The sequence below is a fragment of the Lynx rufus genome, unplaced genomic scaffold, assembly GCF_022079265.1.
Source record: "Lynx rufus isolate CCGP_SWC_20201006 ecotype Redwood Valley unplaced genomic scaffold, mLynRuf1.p SCAF_14, whole genome shotgun sequence".
NCBI classification, from domain to species: Eukaryota; Metazoa; Chordata; class Mammalia; order Carnivora; family Felidae; genus Lynx; species Lynx rufus.
The window spans coordinates 17,987,596-18,015,074 of record NW_025814828.1 but is presented as its reverse complement, the minus strand read 5'-3'; the positions used below and the strand labels follow the sequence as shown (position 1 = coordinate 18,015,074).

The 27,479-nt window shown below is 45.3% G+C and overlaps 1 protein-coding gene across 1 annotated transcript in view; it reads right to left on the bottom strand.

Annotated features, from left to right (window-relative positions):
* Nucleotides 1-22,329, bottom strand: part of SMS (spermine synthase) — a 53,746-nt gene extending 31,417 nt beyond the window's left edge. Inside the window, exon 1 of the mRNA XM_047075999.1 lies at nt 21,953-22,329. Within this exon, the coding sequence (XP_046931955.1) occupies nt 21,953-22,001 (49 nt within the window). The 5' untranslated portion in view covers nt 22,002-22,329. The remainder of the gene's footprint in view (nt 1-21,952) is intronic.
* Between the last annotated feature and the right edge of the window lie 5,150 nt (nt 22,330-27,479).

The following is a 27,479-nucleotide window of genomic DNA, read 5'->3' as shown; positions in this document are numbered from 1 at the left end:
CACCCACCAAAATTCATATTTTTAACATCACTTAACAAACAATAGTGGGGCGCCTGGGTGGCTCTGTCAGTTAAGCCTCTGACTTCCGCTCAGGTCATGATCTTGCGGTTGAGGAGTTTGAGTCCCGCGTCAGGCTCTCTGCTGTCAGCACAGAGACCACTTCGGATCCTCTGTCCACCCCTCTCTGCCCCTCTTCTGCTCATCCTCTCTCTCTCTCTCTCAAAAGAAATAAACTTTAAAAAACAGCAAATAGCATAGCAAAAATGGCAGTGAAGGCATCATTTTTTAATCTTCCAAATCCCCAGAGACAGAGATATTAGGATAGCACAACTAAAACTCACAGACAACATTTAAAATAAAACTAGATGAGTGTGCACCCCCAAGCGCCCAAACAGGAGCAGATAGAGACAAGCAAGCCACAACCTAGAGGCCTGTGTGGTACCAGCAATGGTGAGAGGAAGTGAGAAAGCAAAGGGACTTCAAATTGCTCATAAAAACACCAGTTGGGGTTCATGCACAAGGAAGGGCTCTCCTCCTTTGAGAAGGCAGCACCCAGAAGGGACACAGTGAGAGAGAGCAGGATAGTTTATGGAGCCAGATAATGTCAGGGTGGCCAATCCCTATGACGAGCAAATGAAGGGAGGCTGCTTCTAGGGAAAAGCCCCCCATCAGGGAAAGACTACTGGAGCAGAATGCACATCACACCCACAGCATAAGCATCAACGAACACGAGTGGTGACCTCATGTCTCATTAGTCTAGCTCATTCCCACAGAACTATGCCTTTGGGAAACTCATTTGGCAGAAAATAGCTGGCTTCGCTATTCTGAAATTGGTTTCAGGAAATTAAAAGGGGGAAGCCTGAATTTTATCTGCTGAATTATATTCGGTTTTAAGACCGAAATCCACCCCCTAAAAAAATTCTGATTTCAAACTTCATAAAAAAGAACTGACCTTGTTCAGTGTGTTTGTCACTGAAGCCTGGTGGGGTCAAGCCACCATGGAAGTGACTGAGCTGCAGGGCGGGAAAGACAAGTATGCCCAGTGTGCCCGAGTCCCACATACCCCAAGCAGTACTTGCCCTGAATAGGAAAACCACTATGTCATTATTCAATCCCTCCTCGGCTAGAACAGATGTTTTCTGTTTCGAAAGTGTATAAAACAAATCATCACTCCTGGTAAATGGCCTCAATACTGGGTCCTGCTGGCACATTAGAAAACAGAACACAAATCCCTCATGCCGGTGAAGGGGACAATCTAGACAGGGCCACCCTATCACTGGCCAGGCTGTACAGTGAATGAAGACCTCAGCTCCAAGGCTGAGCCAGGGCAAAATCTATCCCTTGGGCCAAGGAAAGGGGGACTTTGATACACCTAAAACCCTTGTCTGCTGGCCAAACCCAGCATGGTGACCATCCCCCTTTTCTAACTGGCACTGGCAGAAAGGCACTGAGGGGGCTAATGGAGGCCCCCCATCCAGCCAGGTTTCAAACAGAAGAAAAACACATTATGAAAGAAACCCAATTGAGAGTGTTACTTATTTCTGTACTGTGGGCTTGCCCCTCAATTCAACACAAATATGCCAGGTCTGAATGTTCTTCCTGGCTGTCACCACCGCCTGGTCCCTTGTGGGCAAAGAACATGCCAGCCCTGCCAAGGATACAGGGACTGTGCTTTTCTGCACTATCCTCCTGCTCTCTCCTCTCTTGTCATCCACATCACTCACAGTCCTTGGAGAAGACTGAGAAAGGGGAGCCAGAGCTGAACCAACTGCCCAGCAACTCTTTCCCAGAACCAAGGTTTTCAAATGAAAACAAAGCCATGAGGTGCCAGGGTGGCTTAGGCAGTTGGGTGTCCAACTCTTGATTTCGGCTCAGGTCATGATCCCTGGGTCATGGGATCGAGCGCCAAGGTGGGCCCCATACTAAGCAGGGAGCCTGCTTAAGATTCTCTCTCCTTCCCTTTGCCCCTGTCCCCTGCTTGCTCTCTCTCCCTCGCACTCTAATTTTTTTTTAATTACAAAATAAATGAATAAAATAAAATGAAGCCAAAGACCTGAGCTCTGCTAGGTTTAATGATGTGGCTAACTTGGTCATCTTAACCTCAGGTGTTCAATAAATGTTTTGCGGGGAAATGAATTTATTTCAGTTAGCTAAATTAATCATCCATATTGCTATATCTTTGCAGAGTTTCTAGAACTTCTAAATCAGTGATTTTCAATCCTAGCAGTGCATTATCATCACCTGGAGAGTTTTAAAAACTGGTATGTCACATCCTAGACCAATCAAATAAAAGTCTGGGGGTGGCACTCAGGCATCAGTATTTTTCAAAGCTCCCTGGGAAATTCCAATGCACAGCCATGGTTGAGAACCACTGATCTAAACCACTAGATAACAAGAATGAACAAGAAATCCCCGCTATTTCCAAACTAATTACACTCGAGTCACAAAAAGGTTATAGAAAATGTTGAACAAAGTCTGACAAAAACCCAAACTCCTTACTAACTATAGCCACAGGTAGCCTAGGACATGCCCCAGAAAATGCTCTGCAGTTATTATCCAATTTCAACCTTTCATACCCATCTAGTAAGAAACATGTAACACAACCGAACAAAATATATTTGGCTATATCAGGGCTCCTCAATTGGTGATGACAACATATGGTGTGAAGGACTGTCTTGTGCCTCACAGGACCTTGGCAATCCCAGTCATACACACAACATGTGGGTAGTACCCCCCTTTGTTAAAAAAAAAAAATTTAAGGGGGCGCCTGGGTGGCTCAGTCAGTTGAGTGACCAACTCTTGATTTTGGCTCAGGGAGGGCACTCTCTGTGTGATTGAGCCCCGCATCAGGCTCTGTGCTGACAGTGTGGTGCCTGCTTGGGATTCTGTCTCCCTCTCTTTCTGCCCCTCCTGTGTGCATGCATGCTCTCTCTCCCTCTCTCTGTCAAAAATAAACAAATAAACAAACTTTAAAAAGTAAAAACAGGGACGCCTAGACGGCACAGCTGGTTAAGCAACCGACTCTTGATTTTGGCTCAGGTCATAATCTCACGGTTTGTGTGATAGAGCCCCACATAGGGGTCTGTGCTGACAGCAGAGCCTGCTTGGGATTCTCTCTCCCTCTCTCTCTGCCTCTCCCCTGCTTACGTGCTTGCTCATGTGCTCGCTCTCTCTCAAAATAAATACTTTAAAAAATAAAAATAAATAAAAAAAATTTTTTTTAAAGACTCCACACCATCATTGCCCAGGGGCAGAAGTGGAGTGGGCAATACAATCCCTTGAGAACTACTAGTAAAACTGAGCCTGGGGTCAGAGCATATCCAAATTTGGGAACACAAAGACTGCAATGTCATAAATGCCTACAAACCAGAGAATTTGAAAGGAGATTCAAATGCTAAGAGATATAATCACACAGCTTTCAAGTAGGCATGGTAATCCAAACTAGGCTAATAAAATGTCGTTTGGCACAAGTTCTTAAAAAAAACTCTGGCCAGGCAAGAATGATGTGCAACTAGTATACCACTCAGCCTTCCAAAGTGCTCAGCAACACAAGGACCTGTCCCAGGGCAAAATATGTCATTTGTCAACTAGACAACTCAATGCCCCCGTTTCCAGACCACTGCCCACTTTGAGTTTATTCAACAATAACTTTAAAAGAAATCAACTTAGAGGTCTGATCCAAATTACATACACAACTATCAAAAGAAAGGAAGGGAAGAGAGAAAGGAAGGGAAGAGGGGGGTGAGGGGAGAAGAGCAGGGAATGAAGGCCCACATTTCATCTTCCTGCCTCATTTTCTCCCAGAGATTCACTCCTGGAGAGCTCTGACTGTGACTATCAGCTCCAGATAGCTGAATCCCAAATGCATATATCCAGCTGGAAGGTACCTCCTGCCTAAATGCTCGCCACACTGTCCCAGTCAAGTCTGAAAATGGGCTTGGACTTCTCTACTCCACCCCCCACTAGATGTTAATGCCACTTAAAATCCCCCATGAAGCTCCCCTTGAAACTTTTCCCACAAATCCCCCACCACAGCCTCTCTGCCCATCCAAGCTCACTGGCCAGGCACCCCTCACATACCTCACTTCCTCAACCGTAAGATGCGGACACCACTTTGCAGGTTTCCTGCAGGGAACCTGACACCAGTGTTCATTCCCTGCATCCCTCCTGGTCTAGTACTGCCATTTAATCATTGCTCCACTAGGTGGGCAGCCCCAGTCACAGAAGTTCAGATCAGCTGCACCCACCCAGCTTACAAGCCCAAAACAATGAGTAAGGGATTCGTGCTGAGTAAAAACCTAAGATACCCAGCACCCTGGCATAAAGAGGGGAAAACATGCTTCAGTCATACATATTCCCACTTCTTTCTTCCATTTTAAGTAATGGTCAAGATACTGTAACCTCCTTAACAAGATAAATTCCAGCAGAGGATGCCCTGAGGGGAGAAGCAATTGTCACACACCCAGAAAAAATACTCTGCAGGTTCTCTCTGCACCTGCAGACCCAACTTTGCATCTTTAAGTCCTTTCAACTTCAGAAACTTAAGTAAAGAAAACTCAGGACATAGGGTGTGTGTCAGTCACCTCTTGTGCAGGGCCATCAGCCTGCCCGGCCATGGGCCAGAGCCCCAGTGGCCACCTCTGCAAAGTCAGGGGGTTTGGAATGAGCGAATTCGCTCACATTTAAGCAGCATCTGGCTAGTGAAATTAGGAGACAAATTTCTATTCTTGCCAAACATATCTTTAATTATGAAGGCTGGAAATTCCACACGTCCCCATCAAGCCTCCGTCCCCCATTTCTTTGCTTCCTAGCTCTCCCTCACAATGGCTCAAGCTACTTCATAGCCAAGGGGTTGATTACTCCCATCATCGCACCATACCCAAGTGGTGGAGCCCAACGTCCGGCCTCCTTCCAGTTCGCGCCTACTGCACAGACCCTGGTACCTCCAGAGCCCCGTGCCTTACTCCACTTGACTCTCTGATCCCACTGGGTCTGTCTCCCCATCCCACTTCCCCTTTATGCTCAGGTCAGGGGCCACCCCGACCCCCCTCCTCCTTTCTGAGAGCCGTACTCCCCTAGTGGGCAGTGGCAACAGAGAAGTCAGCAGCTCACAGCAAGGAGAAGCATCAACGCAGGCATCCTTTACCCAAAACCTGAGAATCTGATGTCAGAGAAGCTAAGAGCCAGTTTTGCGTTGTGCAGTTTTCCTTCACACAAAACCAGCTTTCAGGTCACCTTGATAGGCTCCTAAACCTAAAGTGGAAGAAAAGGCAAACTGCATTCCAACACACTTTGAAGTCATTCAGGTATCTGCTTTAAAAATCCACTCAGGGGCGCCTGGATGGCTCAATCGTATAAGCGTCTCTTGGTTTCAGCTCAGGTCATGATCTCACGGTTTCTGAGTTCAAGCCCCACGTCGGACCAGACAGCACTGAGCTGGCTTGGGATTCTCTCTCTCTCCCTCTCTCTCTGCCACTCCCCAGCTCCTGCTCTATCAAAATAAATATATAAATAAATTTTGAAAAAAATAAAAGTCATTTATTAAATAAAATAAAAATCCACTCAGGTGTCCTAATCTCAACAATGGTGGTAGTTACGTGACTGTATGCATTGGTCAAAACTCAGAACTATACACAAAATTTACTCAACATGAATTATATCAAGTTTAAAAAAATCATGGGGCACCTGGGTGGCTCAGGCGGTTAAACATCCGACTTCGGCTCAGGTCATGATCTTGGGGTTTGTGAGTTCAAGCCCCGCGTCAGTCTCTGTGCTGACAAGCTCAGCAGAGCCTGGAGCCGGCATGGGATTCTGTGTGTCTCCCTCTCTCTCTGCCCCTCCCCTGCTCATACTCTGTCTCTCTCCCTTTCAAAAATAAATAAACATTAAAAAAAACTCCATTCCAGGGGCATCTGGGGTGGCTCAGTTATGCATCTGGACTCTTGCTGATCTCAGCTCAGGTCTTGATCTCAGGGTTGGGAGTTCAAGCCCTAAGTTGGGCCCCAAGCTGAGCATGAACCTACTTTATAAAAAAAAAAAAAAATCTATTCCAGAGTTACCACCGCCATTGGCATAACCACTCTGAGAATAACAAAACAGCACAGCATTCCTCATGGGCTCCCTCTCACCCAAGTGCGTGCTCACAAGTATTTAAGGGTGTGAGAATATCTTTGAACTCACTTGGGATATGCTACATGTAATCACAAACACCAGTGTTGACAGGCAGCAAGCCCAGATTACTGAAAGCAAGTGATATAGAGAGAAAACCTTCACATTTCACAAGAGCTCAACACTTAATCCAAAGCAAGTTCCAGGCTCTGAGCTGTCAGCACAGAGACGGTCACAGGGCTCAAACCCATGAACTACAAGGTCATGACCTGAGCTCAAGTCGGTTGCTTAACTGACTGAGTCATCCAGGCACCCCCACTTTTTTTTTATTTTTAAATTTTAACAAAAGGTCTTGTGCATCAGGAGACTTCTCAGACATTCAGAAGCCTAATAAATTTCCAAGGATTAAAGTGAAGGTCAAGCATGTGGTTCCTTGGGCTATCTTACGGCTTGGTCTTCTAGTCCCACATCCAGTTCTTTTTACAACAGCTGCAAGATGATTAATCTGACACAAAACCCAAGACGACAGCAATGTTCAGAGCAGCATGTTTCATAATAATGAAAAAGTGGAAACACCCCAATTGTCCATCAAGCTATAAATGGATAAACAAAACGTGGTATATCCATACCATGAACTATTATTCAGCCATAAAAGGAATGCAATATTGATATACGCTACAACATGGATGACATGATGCTAAGTGAAAGAAATCAGTCACAAAGGACCACATATTGAAGGAGTCCATTTATATGACATAGCCAGAAAAGGTATATCCCTACACATTAAAAGCAAATGAGTGCATGCCAGAGGCTGGGAAGAACAAGAGGCTAGGAGGAATAGGGATGATGGCTAAGGGCTACACATTTCTTTCTGGGGTGATGAAAATGTTCTAAAATGTGGTGATGGTCACACAAAACAATGTGCTGAAAACTACTGAAATGAATATTTTAAATGGGGGAACAGTATGGCAAGAGAGTCATCTCAATAAACCTGTCCCCAAAAATACAAACACACAAGCTGCACTTCCAGATTCTCAGGTACTGTGAAGTAGTCAAGGCAACAGAAAGTTCCAGAAGTCGACTGTTCCCCTACAACCAACCATAAATAAGCCAGGCCTTAGGCACAGGTTAAAGGGGCTCCAAGGGGCAGTCTCCTCTACCCATCCACCCGACCCATTAACGAATAACAAGTATCTGAGCAGCTGGTGTGTGCAGGCACTGTCCCAGGCAGCGGACATGGCTTTCATGCCACGAACACACACCTGCGGCCAGTCTCAGTGCCTCAGTTCAATCACTCAGTGCCTCAGTTCCATGCTATGTGTGGCATGGCCACTATAGTTAATAACAGTGCATCATGTATTTGAAAGTGGCTGGGAAGAGTGGATCTTAAAAGTTCTCATCACAAGGGAAAAACCTGTAATTATATATGGTGATGGATCTTAACTAGACTTCCTGTGGTGATCTTCACAAGATAATACAAATATCAAATCATTATGTTGTACACCTAAATCTAATACTTAACATCAATTACACATCAATAAAAAAAAATGCTTAGGGCACCTGGGTGGCTCAGGCGGTTGAGCATAGGACTTAGGCTCAGGTCACGACCTCACGCGAGGTCGAGCCCCACATCAGCCTGTCAGCGCAGATCCTCTGTCTCCCTCTCTCTGCCCCTCTCCTGCTTGCGCTCTCCCAAAAATAAATTAATATTTTAAAACTTCTTTTAAATTTAAAAATCATAGCAGTGATATAGGGCCACAAAACACAGAAAGGGACAAATGACAATTTGGGGGGGTTATTTTCCGAGCAGTTTCTGATGTTCACAGAGAACCAAACCAAGGAAAAGTTAGCTACAGAAAGAAAGAAAAAAAAGTACTGACATTAGACTGACAACCATACAACACAACACAGAAATGACACCCAAGCTCTTTTCACACAAATGTGCATTAAGAAACCCACATGAGGCTGTTTACAGTACTGGCCACAACTACTATTTCTTAAAACTCACATTACAGTACACTAGGCATACTGTAAATATGTTGCTAATTATTTCATTGCCCTGCCTTCCCTTCCCAGCTGCAAGAGAGCAAGAAAGCAAGAGAACAGTTCAAGAGGCATTTCCCGTCACCCTCAACACTTACTGGAAAGAGGCAAGAGCCTCATTCTACGTCTCTCCATGAGCCTTATGAACTAATCTCCTTATGAAATTAAAGAAGCGCTCATAAAAATATAATTTATGAGACACAATCCTAACCCCTCTTTATTCTGGAACCCAATACTGTACCCTCTTCTTCCTGGTACACCCGTTTCCCCCACAAGGAGTCTTCAAATCAGCCACAACCCACAAGCCTCAGTGAGCACAGAGAGGGAAGCACCCCCAGAGAGTGCCCACATTCTGACCTAGCCCACATGGGAGGCTGACCAAGAGTTATCAAGTAAGGCACAGAAAGGGGAGATTATGCAAAAGCCTGGCTTTCACATGGGGAGAATGGAACAATTTGTGGTCATGAGATGCTGGACATCTGGCCACCTGACCTCTCCCAGAAGGCATCATTTGAGCAACACAAGGTCCAAAGTCCATGTTTTCAAAGAGGAAGTAGTCAACTTGGGGTAGAGCTGTGGAAGAGAGAAGACCACCAAGGCAGAGGACACAAAGAGGCCAGGACCACAAAAAGCCCTCTCTGGGGGCCACACTCAACCCAACGGTTAGAAGCCCCCAAAATGAGATGAAACCAGACCCAGCTGCAGCATAAAACGGATGAGCAAGGTGGCAAGAGGGGACTTGTAGAGTCTGAGGTTAGAGGACAGGAGAAGATTTAACCTAAGGCGTCTGGACCAAGAAAAATAACCAGCCCTCACCTTCAGTTCACAACTGCCATCCACAGTCCACTGTGAGGAGTGGAAAGGTCCCAGTGGCCACCTGCCACCACCCCTTCATCTCACAAAGCAGAGAGATGAAAACGGGTTACAAGCTGGCCCAAGGTCAGACAGCAATGCTTTCCTTCAGCTCCACCCAGAAGGAAAACCAGATTTCTTCCCCAAAGTACTAACTGTGGGATTGCCGATTCTACTATCCAGGAACACTTAGCCAGTACCAGGAATATCCAGCTCTCTTCCCGCTAACTTTAGGTGGGCAGAATGTCTTATCAACCATTTATATTTCCTTTTAATTTTTTTAATGTTTATTTATATTTGAGACAGAGAGAGAGAGAGCACTAGGAGGGGAAGGGGCAGAGAGAGAGGGAGACACAGAATGTGAAGCAGGCTCCAGGCTCTGAGCTGTCAGCACAGAGGCTAACGCGGGGCTCAAACCCATGGACCCTCAGATCATGACCTGAGCCGAAGTCAGCCACTTAACTGACTGAGCCACCCAGGCTCCCCTGAATCTTAATTTTTAATAGGGGAGTAGATTCCATTATATTTATCATGATCATTAACACTTTTATTATAAATGTCATATTTTTATGCTATTTTTAATGTTGCCTTATATTTTTAATTTGTTTTATGAATTTTAAATTTGTTTTTCCCTTTTGAGTGTTTGCTTTTATCTTCTTCATTTCTTTGGAAGCCATATATACTCCTTTTGATACTGGTAAGTGTGACTTTTCAGTTTGAGATCATGACCTGAGGCAAAGTCAGACACTCATCCGACTGAGCCACCTAGGCGCCCCCCCAGTTAGATTTCTACAAACAATTCTAGGGCTTATGCCCAAGCTTCCATGCCAGACTGCAAATCAACAATGAACAGTATTTCTAGAGATAAAGCAGTTTGGAGTTCATGTTATCAAAAGAATTACATTTATATCAAAGCTGCCCCTGAGGCAACCCAAGGACCGTCTCTTCCTCCGGCACCTTCTCTTCCTCCGGCTTTGGCCAGGGCACACTCAGCAAAGTCAACATTCAGGATGGCACCCTCCAGAATGAACCTCCAAGATTACTCAGCACCCAGGAGGTGCTGGAACCATAAATGCCACAGAGATAAAGACAAAGGACACAAGTCAAAAACTCCCTGGACAACGAGAGGGGTGTGTACTATGATGGATTCCAGATGACAGAAAGGCCATGGGGGGGGGGGTGTTGTTGGGAATCAGTGCTTGAATATTTTTCCAGATGGCTCTAAAGCAAGCCACTGGACTTAGATGGTCTAAAGACATGGGCGGGCAAACTTGTTCCATAACAGGCCACACAGTAAAGATTTCAAGCTTTGCAGGCCAAATCAGGGCTGTGTCAGTCACCAGGAAGCCAAACAAAGGATGCCAGAAGAGCAAGATGTGGCCCAAGGGTCGAACTTTGTTGACCCCTAGTCTAAGGTCTTTTCCAGCTCTAAATTCCTAACCAACAGGCATAGGGACACTCAGCTGTAATTCTACAACCTGAATTTCCAGAAGTGATGTTCTTAGAATTTGAGACTAGAATAATATGAATACTTCCTCCATTCAAGTTGGCAACTTATTAAAAGGGGGGGGGGTGGGAATAACAGCTAATAACCTATATAACTAGGACCCCTGCTTTTTAAGGAATACATAGAAGTAACATTAGCAGCTAACAGAGAAGCTGCACTGGAGAATGACAATATTTAAGAGTACTAGTCAAAGGGGCACCTGGGTGGCTCAGTCGGTTAAGTGACTGACTTCGGCTCAGGTCATGATCTCACAGTTCCTGAGTTCGTGCCCCGAGACAGCTCAGAGCCTGGAGCCTGCTTGGGATTCTGTGACTCCCTCTCTCTCTGCCCCTCCCCCACTCACACTGACTGTCTCTCTCTCTCTCTCTCTCTCAAAAATAAGTATTAAAAAATACTTTTTAAAAAAGAGTACTAGTCAGCATTTTAAAGTCACAAATTGCTAATCTATGCTCCCACTTCAAGAACATAGAAAAAGAGAAAAATAAACCCTAAGTAAACAGAAGGAGATAAAGATAACAGCAGAAATCAATGAAATTAAAGACAGAAAAACTACAGAGAAAAAAAAATCAATGAAGCGAAAAGCCATTTCTTTATCAAGATCACTAAAAATGACAAACTCTAGGCAAGATTGACAAGAGAAAAAAAGGAGCGAAGATAACAGATTGCCAATATTAGGAACAGAACGAGAGATATCAATACAGACCCGCAGACACCAAAAGAATAAAGGAATCCCACAAACTCTACACACATAAATTTAGCAACTTAAAAGGAAATGGGCCAATTCCTAAAAAAAACAAACTACCATAACTCACCAATATGAAATAATCTGAATAGCTCTATAACTATCAAAGAAATTGAATCTGTAATTTGAAAACTCCAAAATAGAAATCTTGAGGGCCAGATGATTTCACTGGAGAGTTCCAAACATTTAAAGAGTAACACCAATTCTATACAAAATCTCTTACAGAATACGGATAAGGAATGCTTAACTTATGAAACTATGATCCTAATACCAAACCACACGAAGACAATCCACAAAGAGAAACCTACAGACCAGACAAATATCCCTCATGAATATATAAACACGAAAATCCTTCGCAAATTATTAACAAATAAGAATTCAGCAATAAATAAAAATAATTATGTACCATGAACAAGCGGGATTTATTCCAGGTTTGCAAGGCTGGTTCAATATTAAAACAAAACAAAAATCAATGTGATCCACCATATATAATAAGACGCTAAAGAAAAATCACATTATTAATTGATGCAGACAAAGTATCTGACAAAATCCAACATCCATTCAAAATAAAAACACACACACAGGGGCACCTGGGTGGCTCAGTCGGTTAAGCGTCCGACTTACGCTCAGGTCACGATCTCACAGTTCGTGAGTTCGAGCCCCGCGTCGGGCTCTGTGCTGACAGCTCGGAGCCTGGAGCCTGCTTCCGCTTCTGTGTCTCCCTCTCTCTCTGCCCCTTCCCTACTCATGCTGTGTCTCTCTCTGTCTCAAAAATAAATAAACATTAAAAAAAAAAAAGAAAATGATACATCAAAAACACACACACAAAAAGGCAGTAACAGAGGGGAACTTCCACAACTTGGCAAAGAGCGTAAAAAACCTAAAGCTAGCATTGTACTTAATGGCAAGACTGAATGCTATTAACGCCAGCTTAGTAAGGCACAGAGAGGTCAAGAACTTGCCTGAGGTCACACAGCTAGTAAGTTATAGATCCAGGATTCAAATTCAGTGAGTTTTGAGTCCAAAATCCAGTGCTTTTAATCACAACATCATGTTGTCTTTCCTCAATTATAGTTGTGACAAGAATAAGTAATTTGTTCCATACAGCAAATCATCAACAGTGGTTATCTACTTCTAATAGTATTATAGATCTGGGTTCCCCTCTTTATATTTCCCTACATATCTTGCACATAGGCTAAAATGAGCAAATAATTTTCAAAACAAAAAAATTATGTAAAAAGACAAACACATAAACCATTACGTGAACAGCTCCTGCAGTTTCTTCAAGTAAAGCCAGATTCTTTATCAAAGAAAAAAACACAAGAGCTCTATTAACAATTTAATATTCACAAAATGCTTAAAAAGTTATGGAGATGTAATGCACAGCATGGTAACTCTAGTTAACACTGCATTATATAGTTGAAAGTTGCTGAGGGCAGATCTTGAAAGTTCTCATCACAAAAAAATTTGTTAACTATGTATGGTAATGGATGTTACCTAGACCTATGGTCTTGATCATTTCACAATGCATAAATATAAAATCAAAACATTGTACATATGAAACTAATATCATACATCAATTATACTTCAATAATTTAAAAAAGCATTCCACCCTGTACCAAGTTTAAGATACTTATATATTCACCTCTAGAAATTAAGAATGTCCATTAGCAGTTTCTTTTTTTTTTTTTTTTTTTTTTGGAGAGAAAGAGAGCAGAAGGGGCAGAGGGACGGAAACGAGTGAGAATCCCAGAAAGTAAGAATCCCAAGCAGGCTCCATGCTGTCAGCACAGAGCCCAATGCACGGCTGGATCCCATGAAGAGCCCAATGCACGGCTGGATCCCAAGAACCGTGAGATCATGACCTGAGCAGAAGCGTGAGCTGGTGAGCTGTGTGAGCTGACATGGTCTTAAACACAACAATGTCTTTAGCGCCTGGGTGGCTCAGTCGGTTAAGCGACAGACTTCAGCTCAGGTCATGATCTCTCAGTTTGTGGGTTCCAGCCCTGCACTGGGCTCTGTGCTGACAGCTCAGAGCCTGGAGCATGTTTCGGATTCTGTGTCTCCCTCTCTCTCTGCCCCTCCCCTACCCACACTCTGTGTCTCTCTGTCTCTCTCTCTCTCAAAAATAAATAAATATTAGATACAATAGGTCCTAGAAATTTTTCAGGATTCTCACTGGAGAAATGTCCATTCTAAGGAAATATAGTCATGCAACACAAACACATGTCATACCTTAAAACTCAAGAGTGTTCCTTAAAAATTCTGCTTTAACTTAAAGAGCTCCTTTAAATAAAGACCAACCTTCAAATCACATGCCAATGCTTTACTTCCTGCCTCTTCTTTTGCCAGCAGAACTTGCCTTCTCTTTCAGTAAGTTAAATTCACAGGTCTTTATAACTGAGCATCTTTATCCACTGGCACAATTTCAAAGTACTCAGTATTGCAATTAGTGTTAGGTGTTTTATGTATCATTTGACACTCTTCCAAACATTTTATTGGACATCCCACCCAACAACACAGTGTGTGGGATTTTGGTATCATTAGCGCCTTCAAGCAGAGGGAGAAATTAAGGTGCATGTGAAACTAACCCAGAGGGTCTTCTGGAACATGCTACCAGTTCTTCCCAGCTCCTTTTGGGTGTACTGCTTGGCATATAAATGCAATTGATCGCAAGCATGGCCACTAGTTCAGTGGCTCCTTCCAGAGCTCAGATGACAGTATCAGTTTAATGAAATCCAGGCCCACCACAATTTAAGGCCCCCGAGTTGTTTTTCCTGGGGTCTGGAGAAGTGCCTAGTTGTAAGGGTTTCAAAGAGCATTTGTGCCATGGTTTACATACTTGGTTTAAAGATTCAATTGAGGAGGTTTCCCGACTCTTCAAAAAGAACTGAGCCTGTAAGTAAACTACCATGAAATGGTGGTTGGAGTGGCAGCACACACCAGCAGGCTTGGGTTACAAGTGCAGTGAGATGGCGGATTAAAACGCTTGGAATGTGTGGGACTCCAGATACTAAACTCAGGAACAGCTTCACTGAACACGTTTTTAAACAGATGCCCAGCCACAATCCAGGAACTTTCTAACCAATCCTTACCTGCCAAGGATTAGTATGACCGCGTTGGTCTCAACTCAAACGACAAAGCCCATAATTCCAAATCCTACCCAGGTACAGAGCCTGACACCAAAAGCTCTAACTTTTCAAAGCTATGAGACCACAGCACTTTGTTCCGTCCATCTCCCAACAAAGTACCAAAGTCCTGTGTGACCATTCAAATACAGCCCATTTCATTATATTTAGATGCAAAGATTTCCAAGCTGCTAACTCATGCACTGCAAAACCTTCCATTATGTTTAGACGAATTTCTTATGCTCATTTAATATATTTTAGAGAAAGTGAGAAGCGGGAACAGGGAAGAGCAGGGGAGAGGGGTAAAGGGAAGAGAGAGATCTCAAGCAGGCTCCACACTCAGCACAGGGCCCAACACAGGGCTCGATCCCACAACCCTGTGACCATGACCTGAGCTGAATTCAGAGTCGGACATTCAACCAACTGAGCTACCCAGGTGCCCCTAAATATCAATTAACGTAAATATCAATTAATATCTTAAGTTTTTTTCAGTTTCCAATCTGGGAAGTTAAAAAGAACATTCTATTTTTATTTGCTTCTCTCCTTGTTGGGTTGAACACCATCATGTATACTTCTATGCCACTTGTATGTTTTTTTCTATATTACCCAAATATGATTTTATTTAACGGTATACTAGTGTCTAGTCATAAGACCTTTGGTTTGTTGTTTGTTAAAAATATTAAGTTTTTGCCATACATGATGCATACATTTTCTATCTTAATTTTAGCCAACTTAAAATCAGCTTTCCCCCTTCAAAAAACACAAAGTGTCCACTGTTGGTTACTAAGTTGGAAAATGCTATCCTTAACAAATGTCACACAAAGTGTCCACTGTTGGTTACTAAGTTGGAAAATGCTATCCTTAACAAATGTCACACGCAGGACTTCAGAGTACTTGAAAATGCACCTCTCATTAGGTGGACTGGAGATTGTTCCTAATGCCTGGATTATGGAGTCAATTTCTTAAACAGGTGTTATCTCTTCCACAGCACTTAAAATTATGATAGAGAACCACCAAATAACTAGATGAGGCTTCTTGAGATAAAGCACAAAGTAATTTTACCATACACTACCTCTACAGGTTTAAAAAAATGGGTGTAACTTTGGAACTACACTCTAAAAAGATTCATTATGGTTTATACAATTTTTTAATGGCAAGCTCACAAAACTAATTCCCAGCAATGTGCAATTACTCAGCCTGGAGTCAAATACAGCTTCATTAGTGCAATTAAGAATCTTTGCAGAGTTGGGGTAAAAAGAGTTTAAAAAAAACAAAGTAAGAGTGTGCCAAAGGAAGAGAGATTCCAGAGACCTCCCCCAAACAGTCCATAAAACATTTGCAAACAACATTCAAGTTGAAAGAATACCTAAAGGACAAAAAATACCTCACCCAGAGCTGTTCAATTCCTAGTGTGGGTGCCTCCCAGCTACTTGGAAGCACAGGGAGCATGAGACTCAAATGTGTGTTGGGGGAGGGAGAACTGAGTAGAAATGGAGAAATGAGGGATGATACGGAGTTCCGCCTTTAGCCACAAGGAGATGAGGACACACTGGAGGCTTTTTAAATGAGAAACGGGACAAGGAATCTGTTGAGTTTCTGGCGATCAAGCCCGTCCCCAAAATGGAGACAAACTGGGAGAATGTGGCCAAGAAGTGTAGCTGGGAAAATGGCTGAGCAAGGAATTGGGTGTAGCAGGTAGAATGCACAGGATTTAACTGGCTGATTGGTGCCTGAGATTGGGGGATGCCCCAGGTTCCTGATACAAGAGTTTTTTGTTTTAATGAGGATCCTATTATAGTGGTTCTTGTACGTAATTAGCATCAGAATTAGTGGAAGGAAGCTGGCTAAAAATGCAAATTCCAGAAACTCCCCCCCAGCCCAGACCATGATTTGGCCAATCTAGAAAAGGACCCAAGCAGGCACTCCCCTCTTCCCAGTCATCAGCCCCCTCAAGGCTTCATTGTTAAAGCCGGTGTTGAGGGGGCAGGGGTGTTGTTATCACAATGGTAGATAAAGTGTGATAGGATAAGAGGAATGATAATGCTGAGACAAAGGGGAAAGTTTTCTCCTCTTGAACAATAAATAGTAGCAATCAAAACTGGATTTTTTGGGGTTTCAACCACAAAAGACGATATGCTTCTACCTGAAAGCAACTTAACAAATACAAGGAAAGAGTGGGAGCTCCAAGAATGGATGGAAGGTTCAGGAAATCAAGGAGCGAAGATCACCAGAAGCCAATGGGCTCAGCTGCGTAGGAAATGCTGGCCAAGCCCTCTGCTCTGAACCAACCCCAGGGCAAACCTTGGAGGAAGGTAACACCCTCCCTCCCTCTGGAACTACTCATGTGTGTATAATGGAGACTTCCAAAAAGAACCAGATCAGTCACCTGGATTACAGCAATGACCTAGCTAAAAATTTACTTCGGGGATTCTCTACCCCAGCACCACTGATGTCTTGGGGTGTCAATGTTGGGGGCAGGAGGGATGCTGTCCTGTGCATCGTAGGGTGTTGAGCATGCGTCCCTGGCCTCCCCACTCATGATAACCAAATATGACCCCAGATACTGCCAAATGCCCCCAGGAAAGCACGGGGGTGGGGGGAGACAGGGTTGGGAATCACAGCCTCAAACTAAGAGGCTTCGCAGTTGTGGAATTAACAAAGGCCTTGGAATCAAATAGACAAAGCTTTCAATCCCAGTTACCACATTTATAAGGTGAAAAACTTCAATGGGCCTATTTATCCATCTTTAAAATGGGGATAACAGGACCTACCACAGGGTTGTAGTGAGGATTACGTAAGATAACGTGTAATGCGCTTAGGGCAATGCTTAGCCCAGGAGGCAACTAATAAATACTGGCTTTTATGTTTTCAAAGGGTGTCTGTCTTGAAGAGGAACCAGGGATATCTGCTTACAGCTCTGGCCTTGAGTGGAAACCTACTCTGCCTAAAAGAAACTACACAGAAAAGACAGTCTCCTTTCTCTCCAGCTTGTAGGGGCTCTGAACCAGGGAGCTTTTGGACTCCCCAGGGGCCAGTAGACAAAATTCAGGGGGTCTGTTAACTTAGATGAGAAAAAATATGCATCCTCATTTACACTAGTTGAAACTGAGCATTTTCTTCAATTATGCTTGTAAAACCACCTATCAACTATACTGGGCTATTGTCACCAATAAAATCATTACAGCTTTTTCTTACATCACAGTTGAAATAGCGACTTTCTCAGCTCTACCTTGAAATTATGGAAGTTATTAGGCCTGATGCCAGATACTGTTATTTAGTATGCTACTGAAGAAGCATATATTACTATGCTACATATGTGGGATTTTTTTTTATTTTGAAAATTGTATTTTAAAGTAATTAGGTTACTTTATGCATTTACAATTCTTACTGAGGGGGCGCCTGGCTGGCTCAGAAAGGCATGAGACTCTTCATCTCAGCGTCATGAGTTCGAGCCCCACGATGGGTGTAGAGGGGGCTTAAATAAATAAACCTTAAAAAAAATATATAGCAAATTCTTACTCTGAGAAGAGCTCCACAGCCTTCCCTGATGAGGGTCAAAGGCACAAAAGAAGAACCCCTACCCTAAACCTTTTTGGCCAAGCCTATAATCCCCAAGCGGCCTTCTGTTCTTAATTTACTAAACAACATCTTTGTTATAAAACTAATTTCTGAATTGGATTAACACAAGTCACTTTTGGTCCCTATATAGAGACCAGCGGTCCAAACATGAACATAACAGCATCAGACAGGTTTCTTTACTCAGGACCCATAATGTGTGCCTTGTTTTCCCCTAGGGTACTTGAACTAGCTTTCAATCTTTACCATAACATCAATCGGGTCCATTTAACACTTACTAAACATCTAGTATGTACCAGAATTGTGTCCAGGATACAGACATTGGGGCCTGCCTTCAAAGACACTCCCAGCTCAGGGGAAGAAATGAGGCATGGAACTGCTAGACCTGAGGGCTGACCAGCCAGCTAGAAGACTGTTGGCTCTAACGGGGCAGGCAGAGGCCATGTGTACCACACTCACCTCTGTATACCAAGGTAGGGGTTCTTATTTTGTGCCTTTGACCCTCATCAGGAAAGAGGGTGGAGCTCTTCTCAGACGCTGCCTAGCGTCTATGACTAGGAACAAAAACCATGTGTCCTCCGCCAGCCCAGAGATGCTTAAACCACACAAACATGGGACATGTTGGTTCTTGTTCGCCTCAGCTGAGAAATCATAAAATATTTTCTGGGTTCAAGAGTCCAATACTTTACTGACAAGATGACCAAAGATGAAGTTTTGTTTTTAGCAAAAATTAAAATTTCCTGAGTTATGTCATCAGCCACAACACTAAAGAGACACCACCAGGCCCAACCTATAATTGCCCTTAGTGGCCCAGTGGCTGCTGGGTACCAGCTGGCTTGCACTCTTAAGTTATATGGAATCGCAATGTAATAACTAAGTGGTTCAAGTTTAATTCCATTAAAATCACATCATGGAACTCGAGCATTAGGAAGGATTACTGACAAATGGGAAAAAGAACATGAATCCAGGCTCCACAGGCATTTGACTCACCCCTGAGTCACATCCAGTACTCACCATGCCAAGACTAATGCCTTTTGACTCATTATCAATTAAAATAAATGTTTTTGGAGACGTCACACACAGGTGGTAGATTTCTCACCTAGTGCCCCTAAATGAAAAGTAGAACGGGGGTGCCCGGGTGCCTTAGTTGGTTAAGTGGCCAACTCTTGATTTCAGCTCAGGTCATGATCTCACCATTTGTGAGTTCGAGCCTGGCATCAGGCTCTGCACTGACAGGGTTGAACATGCTTGGGATTTTCTCTGTCTCCTTCTCTCTCTGCCCCTCCCCAGTTTGCGCTCTCTCTTTCTAAAAAATAAATAAACATAAATTATGAAAATAAGAACTTATAAGATCCTACTCTAGCCAAATCCCCTTATTTTCCATGTGTATACACCTACAGGCAGCAAGGGTGACAGGTATCCCCCCAAATCAAGTGATGGGGGAATACAATAAGAATCAGAGTTTTCTTACTCCCAGAACACTTTTGTAGGGACTCAAGAACTAACAAAGATGCATACATACACACCTCCCTCTTTAGTAGTATTTCTTCCTAGAATTTTCTTCAGCTTGCCAACAAAATTTTTTCATCTTTGGGGTGCCTAGGTGGCTCAGTCATTTTTAGTGTCTGACTCTTGATGTCGGCTCAGATCATGATCTCAAGAACCATGAGTTTGAGTCCTGCATCGGGCCCCGAGGCTGACAGCCAGAGCCTGCTTGAGATTCTCTCTCCCTCTCTCTGTCCCTACCCAATTCGCATGCGCACACATGAGCTCTCTCTCAAAATAAACAAATAAACTTAAAAAAAAAAAAACACAAAACTTTCTCATCTTTAAGACCAACAGATTGAGAATTAATGATAATTGGCTAGGATTTTTTTTTCTTTAATTAGATGCCACTTACACACCTTGCCAGCTCAGAACCTTCCAGTTTCTCCAGCTCCCTTCTAAACTGTGATATATGCCTATGTTCTAGGTCTATGGTTCTCTCCCTCTCTAGCCAGTATCAACCCCAAGTGTTAAAGTTCTCTTGCTTGGGGCGCCTGGCTGGCTCAGTCAGTAGAACACGTGACTCTTATTAATCTCAGGGTCATGAGTTCAAACCCCATGTTGGGCGTGGAGCCTACATAAAAAAAATAATAAATTTCTCTTTCATTTTCTTCATAGGGTGAAGGTTTCCCCCCACTTTCACAACGGAACACAGATGCCCATTGTAAGCCATCATTTCAACATAGAACACTTGAATGAAGCTGAAAGCTGTTTAAGGCTTCAGGCAAGGACAACAGATGGAGAGAATGCCATAATCTTCCAGCCTCCTCCTGAGATTACCGTTCTTAAAGCCTAGAAAAACCATGCTAAGTACAGGTGAGTGTTCACAAATGCTTACTACCAAGGACACTTCCTAGACTCACCTCTAAGCAACTGGATGACCCTGAACCACTATTTCTTCCTCAGGCCTCAAGCTCATACATCACCTCTAAACTGAGTATGCAAGAACCTTCAGTAACCACTAATCCCTAAAATTGGCAGGTCAATCACTCAACAAAACCTTAGCTATCTCATACACCACACTAGCTGCAGGTCCCAATCACCATTTTATCTCCTGATTCTCTCATTTGTATCCCTTCTCTATACCCTCAACTAAGAAATGCAGGAACTAAAAAATGCTTTGTTTTCTCCAAGTCACTTCCCAACCACCCGAATACACGGACATTACTTAACAACCTTGTATGTTTTACAGCAACTCCCTTAACATTAAGCTCTATAAAGTGTGCACCGTCCTCCTCCACTTTTTTTTTTTCTTAACCACCGGGAAGGGAATACTCGGAAAGGCTGAGACCTAAGGCCAAATTCACATGCAGAGTCAATCAAGAAAGATGCAAACCTAGGTCTTGCTTCTAACCCTGAAAGGTTTTTTTGTTTTTTAATTAAATCTTTGCCTTTGGAAAGCCTTTAAACTTGGGGGGAGAGAAACGCAAAGTGAGTATTCAAAATTTCAAGGAAAGAGAAAGTGAGAAAGTCAAGGTTTTAAGTGGAAGCCGAAAAGGTTGCTCCATCCAATTTGAGGAAAACGGTGAAAAGGCGAGATACGGATGAGACGCTACAAATGGAATGTACGGGAAGCGCTGATTCAAGTCTGCAGCGCCTAAAGGTTTAAAAGCCACCAGAAAAAAGGCTGGCAGTCCTACCCCTCCCCCCCCCCAACACACACGAGAAGCACCTAGAGAAACCATGCAAAATACCCTTCCCCTTCCTAATTCCTACACACAGCTCCAACTTTCCAGCTCTCTGTTGTGGCCGGCTCTGTGTTCCAAGCCTCCTCGATTGGGGGAGTTATAATTCCCGCGCCCAGATCTCACCGCCCGCCCCCCCAGCAAGAATCATCTTTTCCCCTCCCGTCCCCCCCGCCCCCGCCCCGTGTCTTTCCGCGGGACCCGTCTCCTACGCAGTCTGCTAAAGAATTCTGCAAGCGCCGCGCGGCTCCCACGAGGGGACCCCGCGCCCCGGGGTGCAGGGAATTTACCCGCCTCCGAGAACAGGAAAAGGTCACGCGGGCGGCCCCGCGCGGCGCACGCCCCCCCCCGCCCCTGCACCACCACCCCAACGAGGGCCCGCTGACGTGGGGGGTGTTCCTCCCGAGCCACGCGGCGCAAAGGGGACCCTCGCAGCGGCGACCACGCCCGCGTGGGGCGCGGGTGGGCGACCCGGGCCTCGAAGGGCGGCGGCGCCGCCGGCGGAGGGGTGCGGGGAAGGGGCCCCTCCGGGCCCCACGCTGCAGCGGGGACCGAGCGCGGTGCGACCAGGAGCGCGGCCTCCGCCGGGTCGCCGGTCCACGCGGCCCCTCAGCACGCTCGGCGCGGCAGCGGGAGAGACGCCGGGGCCGCGCGGGCCATCCGCATTGTTCGGCCCGCGGCGCGCGCCCCGCCTGGTCCCCGCTGGCCCCGGCCCGGCGGGGGCGGCCGCGCCGGGGCCGGGCAGGTGGCGGCCGCGCGCCCTCACCTTTGGCGCCGAGCATGAAGTCGAGCGTGCTGTGCCGTGCTGCTGCCATAGTGAGGCGAGGCCCTGTGCCATGCCTGGGGGAGGCGGCCACGGGAGACTGGGGGGCCGTGCGGCGTGTCAGGCTGCGGCCGGCGGGGAGTGCGCCGCGCCCGGGAGGCCGAGGGTAGGAGGTGGGAGGGACCGCCGGGAGCGATCCGGGGCGCGGGGGCGGGGTCGGGCCCGCCTCCGGGAGGGAGGAAGCGAGGACGCCCGCAGCCCCGAACTTAGAGCGCAGGGTGTGGGGCCTCGCTAATGTAATGGTGGAAACGTGGGCGCCGTGCTCCCCGGCGTGCGTCACCAATGGCCGCTCCCGCGCCGAAGATCGGGCGGGCGCTCCCGCCATCCGTTAGGTCACCTTAGGTTTGAACAGCGCAGCACGACTTCCGGGGGGCCCACCCCCTACACTTCCCCCAGACCATCCCCCAAGCCAGGGCCCCTCTTATTTCCTGGCCAAGTCCAGAAAATCAAGCGCTAGTATCCACCCTGTAGTCTAAAAGTACTGCCGCTTTTTCCTTAACTCTTTGAATATTACAGTTAAACCCATTAGAATTATTGCCATTATTATTAGCAAGGGTCGGTTTGCATTTCAGAACCAAAGAGAAATCTCTTGGGTATTTAAGTTACCTGCGTTTGCATGAAAAATGGGAATGGTGGAGAAGCAGGTCGGAGGATAAGGCTGTTAATGTTGATTTAATTACAGATTTCAGAGTTGCTCCACCATTTCAGATGCCTCTGTTCGAGGCAGTGAACCTTTCCGTTGTGGGCTTGTCTTTGAGTTGGGGCTTATGGCTGGTGTTCAACACGATGTGGCAAAGGAGAGAACATCAATTTCTGCGCACTGAAGCCCTCTTTTATTCCACTGACAGTATTACTAGGCAAATGACTCCATCATCCCATCAGTCTTCTGTGAGTCTCTGGGCGTCCGGAAGCTCCACAGGAATTGCTGTAAAAGCAGGACAAAGTTTAAATCAGTGAACTCATGTACCCCCGTAAAAGCAGGAAGAACCTAGGTATTAAACTCCCCTCTCCTGCAAGCAGTCCCTAGTGGCTATTTTCCTGAGTCCTTCACCTTTCTACAAGGAACTGGGCAGTGTCTTCATAAGTGATCTTTACAAACTATCCCATTAAGAACTAGATTTTCTTTTTACCACTTGCATTTACCTTTTCCCACCCACAGCCACCTGTTTGCTGCTCTGCGTGTTTTCCTTTCTTCTGGGATCCCAGGTTCTCAATTTCACGAGCTATTCTGTTGTCTCACCCTTCAGTCTCTACAGCTTAGTCTGCAGCTCCTGCTTTCATCCTGGGATATTCTCCAGTTCTTGCCACTCCTCTGGAGTCAGGTCAGGGGGATACAGTTGTCCCTTGTCACACTGCAGGAACAGTAGGACTCCAAAGGTCTCAAGTGGGCCGCTTGCCAGTCAGTGGCAGGGTGGGCCTCTAGGGCATGTAACCTACGCGTTGGCACAGGACCTCACGCTCAGAAGGGCCCTGCACTTGGTTTCTCTGCTCTCACTTTCTTGAAATTCTTAGTAATTTTGAACAAGGGGCCCCGTGTTTTCCTTTTGCACTGAGCCTGCAAATTATGTAGCCAGTCCTGCTCAGCAGCTTGTGTCCTGTGGTGCAGGCAGCAGTGGCCAGTGTAAGTGCCTCACCTTGCTTGTGCAAGGTGTGAAATAGAAATGAAATTCCTTGAGTTGCTTTGCCATTAGCTCATCGGATAGCTATAACAAACGTGGAGTTTAACAACAATGCTTCACGACGTTAGCACAACATCAGAGATAAATGCGCCTTGAAATGGAGCCATCTTGTTGAGGTAATTTTAGGAGTTATTGTAAAGATGCTCACAATGTAGTGTATTACCTACCAATGACAGAATCCTGGCAAGATTATTAAAGGTAGGTCATGAACAGGAACCAAGGTCTTGAGGCCTCCTTAAACGTCTCCAACTGGGCTGTGAGTACCTATTTGGATTCTGGAATGTGTTCTCATTGTCTGGGTTTTATAAGCTAGGCCCCTGGCTTGGAGGCCAGGATAAATCCTGTTACAGGATGAATAATCATTTTGTTTGTGGGAATTGTTTGTGTTACAATTGACCAGTGTATCCTGTGCAGCTTTTGTCACACCAGATAATTCAGCAACATATCCTGCAATAGAAAAGCAGGAGAAATTTACCAAACTGTCTGCACCCTTTTTTTTATGTTTATTTATTCATTTTTGAGGGAGAGACAGACTTCGCACATACACGAGTGGGGGAAGGGCAGAGAGATAGGGTAAGAGAGAATCCCAAGCAGGCTCCAAGCCACCAGCGCAGAGCCCCACGAATTCACAGAGCTCCAACTCGCCAACCTCGAGACCATGACCTGAGCTGAAATCAAGAGTCAGACGCTTAACCGACTAAGCCACCCAAGCCCCCCACTGCCTGCACTCTTGAAACAACCTCCTAATCAAAATCTTGGCGATGGTGAAAATGTGGATATCAGGGATTCATATCCTCTGGCCTGACCTTGTCTGCTCTTGGCTGAAAGTGAAGTCTGACACAGAAAAGCAGCCCCTGCCATATGGGAACTGGCCCGGGCCATCTTCCGATGAACATAAATAATTCCTCAGAACACCAACATCAGACAAGGCCACTCTGTGACCAGGATGGGACAAGACAAAAACAAGACCACTCTGTAATCCTGTCCGAACACGGAGAACAAGTGAACCTTGTCCAAACCACAACAGTCTCCACATATCCCCGAATCCTGGCCAATAGGAGTGACTGCTGCTCCTTTACCCATCACAGCCTTTCTCTGGTCTTCCCTGCTTCTCGGGAAGATGCATGAAGACCCCCTACCGTGGAAATCCCTCACTTCCAGCCAGCATCCAATCCAGAGATCACCTGGCTTCCTTAAACACTCCCCTAAAGCCCCTCCCACAGGCCCAGTCCTACGCGGGGTCCTGTCCGACGAGGCTCCCCGTGATGCACGCTGTCCGTCGCTGCCAGGAGAGGAGAACCGCTTGTTCCGCTCCAGGTGTGTTCCTGTGGGCGAGAGATGGCTGGAGGGTAGTAACAATAGTGACAATAACATGAATGAAGTCTGTACTTAGAATGAAAAATGCGTAGGTGATCCTCTTAACAAAACGCTACTTGTGTTAGGTATTACTCTTACCCAAAACTCACCTTCACATGAGTCCACCTGCTTCTTCATAGTCAGGCCAACTTGGACGTCTGCAGCAGAGCTTTTATAAACTCGGAGTCACACTACTCAGCAACAGTAACTACCTAGAGGGAAAAAGGAAGTCAAAAATAGAAAAAGACTCCGGGTGCCTGGGTGGCTCAGTCGGTTGAGTGTCCAACTCTTGATTTCGGCTCAGGTCATGATCCCAGGGTCATGGGATCAAGCCCCCTGTCAGGCTCCATGCTGAGCATGCTGAGCATGGGGTGGAGCCTGCCTGGGATTCCCTCCTCTCTCCCTTTGCCCCCTCCCCTACTCTTGCACTCTCTGTCTCTCTCTCTCTGTCTCTCTCTTTCTCTGTGGAAAAAAAAAGTTAAAAAAGAAAATGGAAAAAGGCTCTCCAGTGAAGAGGGGAAGGTGGTGACCGTGGCAGGGAAACAGAGTGCTAACTGGAAACCTCCCAGGCTGTAAGAACCCAGAGGCCACCGAGCCTTCCTTGTGAAGGGAGGTGGGGGGCGGGGTGGGGTGGGGACCAGCAGCCCTTAGCAGCTGCACCTGCCATCAAAGCCACTAGCCTTTTGTTTAACTGTTTTATTTTTTCTGTTTTCAGCAGTTCACTTGGGACCCATGGAGACACTCTGCCTCCCTGCCCCCTGTGTGCAGCTGTGGTGAAATCACTTCCTCTCTTAAAAAAACAAAACAAAACTCTGGCCTTAGCTCTTAGGGCTGAAATGGCTGTCAGAAAGCCGTATCACTCCCCCACCATTTTTCAGATAAATGTGGGCCTGGCCCAGTAAGTTAAACGTGATGTGAATTTCTTTTTTTTTTTTTTTTCAACATTTATGTATTTTTGGGACAGAGAGAGACAGAGCATGAACGGGGGAGGGGCAGAGAGAGAGGGAGACACAGAATCGGAAACAGGCTCCAGGCTCTGAGCCATCAGCCCAGAGCCTGACGCGGGGCTCGAACTCACGCACCGAAAGATCGTGACCTGGCTGAAGTCAGACGCTTAACCGACTGCGCCACCCAGGCGCCCCATACGTGATGTGAATTTCTGATTAAAAAGTATGTAACTGAGACTGGCTTGGAATCTTTGACACAGCAATTCTCAACTTTGCCTGCATACTGGCATCACCTCAGGATGAGGTTAAAACCGGCTGCTGCCCGGAACCTGACAGAGGTGCCACCCAAACATGGGGATTGCTAAAGAAAAACCCAGCAGATTCCAACACAAAACTGAGTGTGCCACTGCAAAACCAAAAAGCAGTGTGAACCACAATACATACAGCTACACACCCACAAGGATAGTTCTGATATAAATAAATACATTATGAAAGCCAGAAAGTAACAGGCGTCAGCAAGGCCATGGAGAAATTGCAGGTGGAAATGTGAAATGGTGTGGCCACTCTGTAAAACAGTTTGGCGAGTCCTTAAAAACTTAAACGTACAGTTACCATACGATCCAGCAATTCCACTCTTGGGTACGTACCCAAACAAATAAAAAACAAGTGTTCAAACAAAAATTTGTACACAATTGTATTTACAGTTGCCAAAAGATAGAAACAACCAAATTCCCAGTGATAAATGAGCAGAGATAAACAAAATATCATTCAGTCATAGAAAGGAATGAAGGACTGACATAAGCTACAACATAGATGAACTTCAAAAACATGTTAAGTGCAAGATGCCAGACAAAAGGACAAATAGTGTATGATACCACTTGAAATGTCCAGGACAAGCAACTCCATAGAGATAGAAATGAGGTTAATGGTTGTGGGGGGAGGGGACAATGGGTACGGGGTTTCTTTGGGGGTGATGACAATGTCTTGTGTCTTGGAATTAGATACAGCTGGTTGTTGCCCAACATTGTACCTGCACTAAGTGCCAGTGAGTTTTTCACTGTAAAATAGCTAATTCTGTTATATAAATTTTATCTCAATTGAAAAATAGAAAAAAAGACTTGTAGCTAAACCAAGTTTGTAAAGTAAAGCTATATGGAAATTTTTTTAAGTTTTTTTTTTTTAATGTTTACTTATTTTTGAGAGGGAGAAAGAGCCTGCGAGTAGGGAAGGGGCAGAGAGAGAGGGGGACAGAGGATCCCAAGCAGGCTGTGTGTTGAGAGCAGACAGCCCAATGCGGGGCTCGAACTCAGGAACCACGAGATCATGACCCGAACCGAAGTCAGAAGTTTAACCGACTGAACCACCCAGGTGCCCCTAAGTTGTTTGTTTGTTTGTTTGTTTTTTTTAAGTAGGTTTCATGCCCAACATGGGGCTTGAATTCATGATCCTGAGATCAGGAGTCACTAACTTTTCTGACTGAGCCAGCCA